The sequence below is a fragment of the Ptiloglossa arizonensis genome, chromosome 9 (genome assembly GCF_051014685.1).
Source record: "Ptiloglossa arizonensis isolate GNS036 chromosome 9, iyPtiAriz1_principal, whole genome shotgun sequence".
NCBI classification, from domain to species: Eukaryota; Metazoa; Arthropoda; class Insecta; order Hymenoptera; family Colletidae; genus Ptiloglossa; species Ptiloglossa arizonensis.
The window spans coordinates 9,602,326-9,611,029 of record NC_135056.1 but is presented as its reverse complement, the minus strand read 5'-3'; the positions used below and the strand labels follow the sequence as shown (position 1 = coordinate 9,611,029).

At 29.7% G+C, this 8,704-nt stretch overlaps 2 protein-coding genes across 5 annotated transcripts; one reads left to right on the top strand and one right to left on the bottom strand.

Moving 5' to 3' along the window:
* The first annotated feature begins 796 nt into the window (after nt 1-796).
* Rpl18 (ribosomal protein L18) lies at nt 797-2,660 on the top strand. The gene is made up of 4 exons (XM_076320237.1): nt 797-882; nt 1,021-1,107; nt 1,848-2,054; nt 2,254-2,660. The coding sequence occupies exons 1-4, from the start codon at nt 880-882 to the stop codon at nt 2,521-2,523; spliced, it is 567 nt and encodes a 188-aa protein (XP_076176352.1). The 5' UTR covers nt 797-879; the 3' UTR covers nt 2,524-2,660.
* LOC143151259 (uncharacterized) lies at nt 2,097-8,189 on the bottom strand. 4 transcript variants are annotated; one of them, XM_076320234.1, is made up of 11 exons: nt 8,059-8,189; nt 5,595-5,707; nt 5,345-5,450; nt 5,195-5,266; nt 4,828-4,928; nt 4,609-4,712; nt 4,032-4,273; nt 3,734-3,909; nt 3,462-3,606; nt 3,194-3,393; nt 2,097-3,045 (listed from the first exon to the last, which is right to left on the bottom strand). In XM_076320234.1, exons 2-11 carry the CDS (start codon nt 5,681-5,683, stop codon nt 2,817-2,819), a joined length of 1,464 nt encoding a protein of 487 aa, XP_076176349.1. In that variant the 5' UTR covers nt 5,684-5,707; nt 8,059-8,189; the 3' UTR covers nt 2,097-2,816. The 4 variants fall into 4 exon arrangements, with proteins under 4 accessions (XP_076176349.1, XP_076176348.1, XP_076176350.1 ...); XM_076320233.1 differs by lacking the exon at nt 8,059-8,189 and adding an exon at nt 5,960-6,179; XM_076320235.1 differs by lacking the exon at nt 8,059-8,189 and adding an exon at nt 5,960-6,179 and having other exon boundaries at nt 5,405-5,450.
* Between the last annotated feature and the right edge of the window lie 515 nt (nt 8,190-8,704).

Here is an 8,704-nt window from a genome sequence, read left to right as displayed (position 1 = left end):
TTTTTTCAATGAAAGAATTATATAATAAATTAATATTTAAAAATATAAATGATACAATCTAATTACTTCAGTGTTATTCATTTTCCTGATTAAGAAATGCGAATCTGGTGATATAAAAAACATTATATGATATAATAATTGGAAGAATATTGAGTAAACACTGAAGACAAGTTGTTTAGAAATTATAATATCTGTGAGATAGAAAATTTTCACTTTACTTTTACACGATTTTGTTTCGCAAAAATAATGCGACATATTAATAAAATATTGTTCACTGACAGAATTTTAATATATAGTCTGAAAACAAAATCAAAAGGAGTTACAATATTATTCTACATCAGTTTAATTTGTTTTTATATTTAGTAGCGTTAAATAATGCAAAATTGTACCTAAATTGAATGGTCATCAAATATGATTAATTTTTGTGTAATAAATCATTCACAAATATACAACAGATGCATTACTAAACATTGTATAATATAATTGACAAATTTTAATATCTCATAATATGTTGTGTAAAATACTTAAGTATATATTAAAAAATATCTATTTCTTAAAACAAATGTTTCTATCTATAGAAATTTTTATAAAGTTACTTATCTTCTTTAGTTTGGCAACCCTGGTTTACAAGAGTAACAGATTGAAATATAAAGTTATTTGTATCTAAATTAATTTTTTCCATTTTATTAATATTTCTAATAAGCTTTCTTGAAAACTCATGTATTCAACACCTTATTATTTTCTACTTATGTAGTTTTCTTTCTTTGATAATTTTACAACTTTACGACACATTGAACAGCGCCCTCTTGGATATCCGTTTTTACGAATCCTTATTCATTTCGAGGACAAGATCGTCCGTTTCTTTTCCGGTTTATCGAAATGGTAAGGTGGTTCAGTGGATTTGTTGTATTTATAATATCAATAGACATTTGATTCATATATGTCGATCACAATGAGTACAGAGTTTAATAAAATTCAAGAGATATTGAAGATAGTTAATGATAATTATTTCGTTTGTAGGGTATCGATATTAACCATAAACACGATAGGAAGGTTCGGCGAACAGAACCTAAATCGCAAGATGTCTACTTGCGACTCCTCGTCAAAGTAAGTACTTCCACGTGTATTTTCAACTTTTGGTTTTAAATTACACATATTGTTTTTAATTCGGTATTAATTCTATTACATACTTTATTTGATGGGAAATTCATTACAAGTTGGATAACATTGTTTTTGTATTTGATTTGTATATTCTAGTTGAGACAATATTACTCTGTTATTGTCGAACACACGTGAGAGTTACGGATGTAAATTTGTTTTGCGAACTGCACTCTGTGTCAGTACTCATACGTATTGATCCAATTTGAATGTTCGCTAAAGAAAATTTAGTCAACTTTACTATTCAATCTTGTTGCGTTAAGCTAAAGATCTTATTCTAGTTGACACATTGTAACAAAACACTGATAGAACTTTGCATTCGTTATTAAAATCCGTAAAATAATTTTTTAAAACAAGGTTTTCGTAAATTTTGTGTTTGAAATATGTATGTATTTATTGTAACGTGTTGTGTAAGATAAATTGACAGTTAATTTATAAATTACATTTCTGTAATATGTATGATTTTCTTGTTTAATATAATAGCATTTTTAAATATATTATATGACATTTCACAGTAAATAAAATATCAATAATAATTAAATTTGTATAGAAGTGATTTGTATTTGTTTACCTTGTACAAAACAATGAGCAATAACTAACAATTTCAATGTATAATTCTTTAATGCGAACTTCTGTTAACTTTTTTCTTATAAAATCACCATAAAAGTATATGATTGTTTCTCTTGTAGCTTTACCGCTTCCTGGCTAGACGTACAAATGCTAAATTTAATAAGATCATCCTCAAGAGACTTTTTATGAGTAAGATACATCGTCCGCCAATATCTCTGGCACGTATTGTCAGATTTATGAAGAAACCTGGAAGAGAAAATTCTATTGCAGTAATTGTTGGCACAGTAACAGAAGATGCTAGGATTTTTGAAGTTCCTCAACTTACGGTAAATGAAATTATCAAATTTAATATTGATCTTTCACTCGTTTGCAACATGTTGCTTTAATATACAAATAAATTTGTAGCATATATATTTGTACATTTCTGTAATCTTATAAGTTTCTCATTTAAACTGATAATTGAATTATTGTACTTGTCCAAAAATATACAATATATTTATTTTATTTAAATACTTTATATTACAGGTCTGTGCATTACGCGTCACTGAGAAAGCTAGGGCTCGTATCTTGAAAGCTGGAGGTAAACTGATCACATTTGATCAGTTAGCACTACTTGCACCTACTGGAAAAAAAACAGTTTTGATGCAAGGTCCTCGTAATGCTCGCGAAGCTGTGAAACACTTTGGACCTGCACCTGGTGTACCACATTCTCACACAAAACCATTAGTACGCTCTAAGGGTAGAAAGTTTGAGAGAGCAAGAGGCCGTAGGCGAAGCTGTGGTTATAAGAAATAAATTTCATTTATTTGCCATCATTTATTGTACCATACCCTTAAATTATCTTACAAAATCAAGGTAGTTCGTCTATCTCTACAATCTTTTATATAGGAAGTTGAGGCGGTTGGGAAATAAATGTTGGCTTTCTAACAACATTTTTACATGTTATTAATTCCTTCATTTTTAAACAGTTGATATTTTGTTCAATTTTTATCAATGAAATATAGAATTAAAAGCTGAAGTAATTATTTGAATATATAGTGGTAATTTAATATTGTAAATATGAAACAAATTGAGATACCTGTACATATTTATAATGTTGGAGCATCTTTGCTTTCATCAGGATTTTCTATTATCTCTTCTGGCTTTTCTTCATCATCTGATTGCGTTTCTTCTAACGTAGTAACATCCGGAAAATATAATTTCGATTCTTCTATACCTTTTTCTGGATTCTCACTCACGTGATAAGGTCCAATACCAGCAAACCCTAAAAACGCTTCGCATCCTACTTTTTTTACAACGCATACGAATGTTTCATATCTGTTAACATAAATTAATGATATATTTTTTTTTTTTTTCATAAAAAAAAACAGCTATAGTATTCGTTAGGTAGTTACGAATTTGGACAATTACAACAATTTGGATCATACAATGTATAATTTGTATATAAGAGTATTTTAAAATTTACCCCGTTCTCTCTCTTGTATTTAATTCGAACTCGTTAATACTCTTAGCTATAATTTTTGCTTCCGGTGGTTTATCGGATTCAAAGATACCAAAATTAATTACTTCATCTTCAAATTCTTCTAAAATAACTTTCAAGTCATTTTTCTTCGTGTAGTCGTATTTGAATACTACTATAGGTAATTTTGCAGTTTTGTCTTCGTACTATGAAATAAAATTGTTCCATATAATGTACTGTGTGTCCTCTGTACATTTAAGTGGAATACACTTACAGGATATGTCTTGGTAGTGTATGTGGAAAAAATTGTACGAAAAACGAATGCCTTGTTTCTAGAATTTGGTGGCGACCATACAACAGGAAAGACTTGGTTTTCGTTTTCTGTTGTTATGTAGGCAGGTCGATGATGTCCAGCAAAACTACATAAAAAATCAGTACTGTTTATGTAATAAAAAGAAAGCGTTGAAGTACGTCATTTAATGTTAAAATATTAAACGAAAAACTGTTACTTCTGTTAAAAATGACATACGTTTTACATTTACGTACCATTCTTCGTTAAGAGGCTTTTCTGTGTCAGGAAGTTCCGGTTCTCCAAATAAGAGACTCAATAAGTGCTTATGTATATCAACTTCTGATTTCTCTTCATTCACTTTCAACCTCATGAACATACATTTACCGTCTAAAAGTTGTCGTTTAAAATTCTCTGGTAATGTGTAATTAGACTGCAATGATAAAGTTACTTAAAACTTTGTAAATTTTCAAATTCGATTCGGCATTAGGTAATCATTTATAAATGTATTAGTATTTATTATGAATATTTAATAATACTTTACTAATACGTTACTTCATTAAATAGCGCGTTGAGAATATCTTCATTAAGTCGCTTCCGTATTTCTTGTTCAACAGTGTAATTCCCTGGTAAGATCTCTTCAACTAACTCTATATACGGTGGACTTGACTTTTTGTCTCTTTTATGACCTTCTTCATCTTTAAAAATCCATGGATAAAGTAGAAGACAATTTTCTTTGTTCAATGAAGTAATTAAGTGCATCATTTCCGCTTCATATCGTGCTGTAGCCTCAGCTTCTGCATTGAATTAGTATGAAGCAAATAAGTATTCTTTACACAATTTTTGTTACAATATTATTTTTATATTCATTAAATTTACTAAGTCAATATGTGAAGTACATTAATTCAATAAAGCATGTATGATAAAGCATTGTGTAATCTCAAGCTGTAAGACGTTTTGTTTAATCTATCTATAAAGATCTACAGGGATCTCGATAAAATAAGAAAATCTCATTACGAAATAAGTGCTTATCAATCATATCTTAAAATTGTGCAATACGACAGATATATGAATAACTACGATTTGTATTTGTAGTACTGTAATTGTTAGTATAGTACACTATATGTAAAACCTTTTCGAGCTTTTTTTGCCGCTTCTTTAGCTATTCTAGTTTCTTCGATAATTTTTAATCGTTCTACTTCTTCTGGACTTCTTTGAGACACGTCTAAAGAAAACCTATACGTGCGCGACGAAAATAGTAATTATTTTAAAAATACTTTAAAACCGTCATTTTGACATTTTTGGCATTTTTTATACAATTAATGAAATAGAAACGACAGGTTTTACATACTCGTGTTCCTCGCCATTCTGTACTCGTTGCAATTCCATTGTTAACATTTTTAACAACTGTGGGCATTGCGCGCCAAACATGAGGTTTACCATTCGGCCATTCTGAGTAAAAATAGTATCCCTTTGTATTAGACTTTTAATAATTATGTAATTGATTTGAGTTTAACTTATCATTAAAATACAGTGTTCTAAAAACAATAAGGATAGTTACATTTCTCGATTTTTATCGAAGTTGCTACGTGTATTCCACCACGTTTAATACTTTATTTCACGATTGAAATGAAATTAATTTTGAAAGTATTTTTTAAGTTACCTACAGTATGAACATTCTTTGTTTTCACGCGATAGTCATCGTTTAATTTACTTACGTGGATGAACATCCATATGGGTTCACTTTTCCCTCGGAAACGTTCTAAATCTGTGATGTAGTCGCATTTTGCCTAAATTTATAATGACAACTGTTAACATTTACATTGTCCGAGATGTATTTTCTGCACAATATAGAAATCAGAGAGTACCGTGGCATAACTCAAAGCGTCGCCTCCGATTTCCATTTTGATTTTCTTTAGGATGCTCACCATTCCTGTGCACGGTCCACTCCATTCTGAATATACATCGACCACTGGAAAAGATCATTTAAAACAATATATACATTTCTGTTATTTAAAACCGCCATTCAAATTTTATTTTTCCAAATTTGTATACACATGTTAGAATAGGCTACACGATATAGTGCGAAACATACAACACATAATTTTATACTTTCCTATTAAACCTGTCTTTTTAAGAAGCTTCTCCCATTCATCGTTATTAGAAATTTCAGTCTGCAGTGCAGCCGGTACCGCTTTCTTTGCCATCTTCCGCGAAGATTTTAAACCACCCTGCAAGGTATTATTAATAACATTCAATCTTCGTTAGGTGAAATTCAAATACAACGTATCGAATCTCATTAATTCTTTCACTATACTAACGAATGCTACGAATTTTGTTTAAGAAAGAATAACGGATAATACAAATTTTATTTCTGCAACGCGTGTAAAACGTTTCCAATAGTTTCATACGCGAAAGATATTGAAATTTGTATTAGCGCTGATAACAATAATTTGCAACGTTCGAATATAGTACGTAGGTACCCTCTTTCGACGCATCATTTTTAAAGAAATGTCGGGTTTGTATTTGATCGAACAATCTTATTCTTCTTTTCTTTTTTTTTTTAGGGGCATCGAGATTGAATCGCGGCCTCTTTGATCTATCTTGCCCGAAGCGCAAGGAGAGACTGTCGGAAGCGTATATTTCTAAGTCGGGGAACCATGCTTTCCGGCTTACTATACGGGGACATCGGTGACATGGAGGACACGCAAACTTCACCGATTAAGTCGGTTTCAGGCTGCACAAATACACGCACAGGTAATTACAGTACCAGAGGATCGAGGATTCCGCGGTAAGAATTTCCTATGAATTGCCCCTGACATGAAATATTAATCTTACACCGAATCCCACGTAATTGTGGCCGCCTGTACTGGTATTGTGCTTCATAAGGTAGCACGATTTATTGAATTGCATGAATAGTTGGACGCGATGTCCCCTGTAAATTACATAGTACCGGTAAAAAGATATAAATTAAATCCTCGCACGTATTAAATCGATTACGAGACAGGTAGAAGGCAATTTCATTTTTCTTCGTTTGCACGATGGATTTATGACGCGACTCGTTTAATGTTTTATTTTTACGCAATCGTATGCTAATGAGAAATATATCGGGTTTTCTTTTTCATCTTTTTTCATAAAGTGAAACGATTTCAGAGGAAAAAAATATACGTTTATAAATATCGATATGTAATTAATAAGGTAGCATTGTTACGGTTAATCTAGCTATAACATTTTACTATACCGAGTACATCATAGCATTGAATTTTTACCTAATTATTTTGTCTCCTAAACTTATTTCACTTAATTCTATGTTCAAAAAGTAGTGTTTTAATTCGTTTGTGTGAAATTGATAATCGTTTAAAAACTTAATATATTACTTTGATTTTTCTAAAAGTTAGACAATTATTTATAACGTTCCGATGAAATAACTAATTTTAATAATGAAATAATCGTGTCGATCGGTTTTATTTCTGATAATTACATAATTTCATAATTACAGAACGTCACGTAACATAAACGTGCGAAATTAACATTAGAAGTTTTTGTCTCTTGTATAGATTTGTAATTCATAATAATTATAAATTCTTTTGAATAAATTTTACATACGTTCAACATCTTAATGAAAAGTAATGTAAAATACGTTATAACGGGTAAAACGTATTGACCTTTTGCATTTGGCATCTTAATTTACATTAAAGGCACTTATTGTAAGTACAGGACATATTAAAATGAATATAAACTCAATAAATATCCAAATATTTATTAAATATGATTCATAATATTTTAATCGTTATAATGTTTCATTCATGATATACAATTTTTCAAGACAATCGCCAACATGTATGATTAACTTATCAAAGCAAGTATTGTATAAAACTTTGTAATAAAATTTATTCATCATTTATTCATCAACTGTTAAAGGTGAACGTAATTAAACGTTTAATGTGGTTCCGCTGGAGAAAAACAACACGAGGACTACCGAGTGCAAAGTGTCAATAACATTTACCCATAGATATACAATCAAAGTAAATTACTTGTATAAATTGAATTTTTTAATATCAGTTTTTCAACTAAAAGTACTTAATTAAAAATTCAGAATCCATTATTATTTTCAATTGTAAATTATAAGCTAACAAAGTTTCACAGTTTTATAGAAGAACTTTTCATTTTCATTGTATAATTGTATTTTATTCGTAGAAAAAATGCGATTAAAGGAAACATCCTCTTAATAAAGCCCCAAAAAGAAATTAATTTTTTTGTTACAAATAATTATTTTAACGAATTAAAATAGTCATCAATGTAAATTTTAGAAGATCATAAATATCTTCGAATAAAAGTAGGTAATTGAATTTATTTATACAATATGTAAAATAAAATTTTTATTTACACATATTCATTCAATTCAAATAATCATATGTTACTAGATGGCGCGGCACTATCAGGTGACTGCTCTTACGAACATACCCCCACTTTTGAGAGAATTTCTATAGTGGTGTAAGAACGAACACACTTAGAGATAAAAATACCATATTGATTGATGTTACTACTTTTTCAGTTTTCTTTCAGTGCTAAATGTGCTTACATGGAATGTAAAATTTTCGTGTTGTGTTCCTCACTAATAATATCACCAAATTGTGTTCTTTTATGTAATATTTAGTTAAAAACTTAAGATTTGTCGAGTACATTAAATTTTATAGTATCGCAACATTGTTATAGTATATTATGACTTTCGAGGTTAAAAGATAAACTGATACAGTAGTACCAATAGTATAAGAAAAATTGTACTTTAATTAATTATCTTCTTAACGCTGTTCAATCTTATTAACGTTGTTTAATTATAAGTAAACAAATTTATGTCACTTATAATTCTACTATCTATTATTATACCCGTGACGCTTATTTAGAAAATTCTATCCCTTTTGTAGAAACATTTGTTCGCATAATGATTTCGTTATTTAAAGCTTGCGAGAATTGGTTCTTGTTTGGAGCCATCTGGTGGTAAATCGGAAAAATGTCACAACTATTTTCTCAAGTGCACCAAATTTCTTGAATAGTGAATTTCTTTTGCGTTCTCAAATATTTCTGCGTCTAAGATAAAGTCTGCTAGATAAGCCTTATTAATGAGTTCACCGACAGACAAAGGCAAATGAAAATTTCTTCTTTTGCCCTGCCTTCCTTTTCTTCATTCATCATTTACTCGGTACAATTTTAACGTCGATTATGCCATC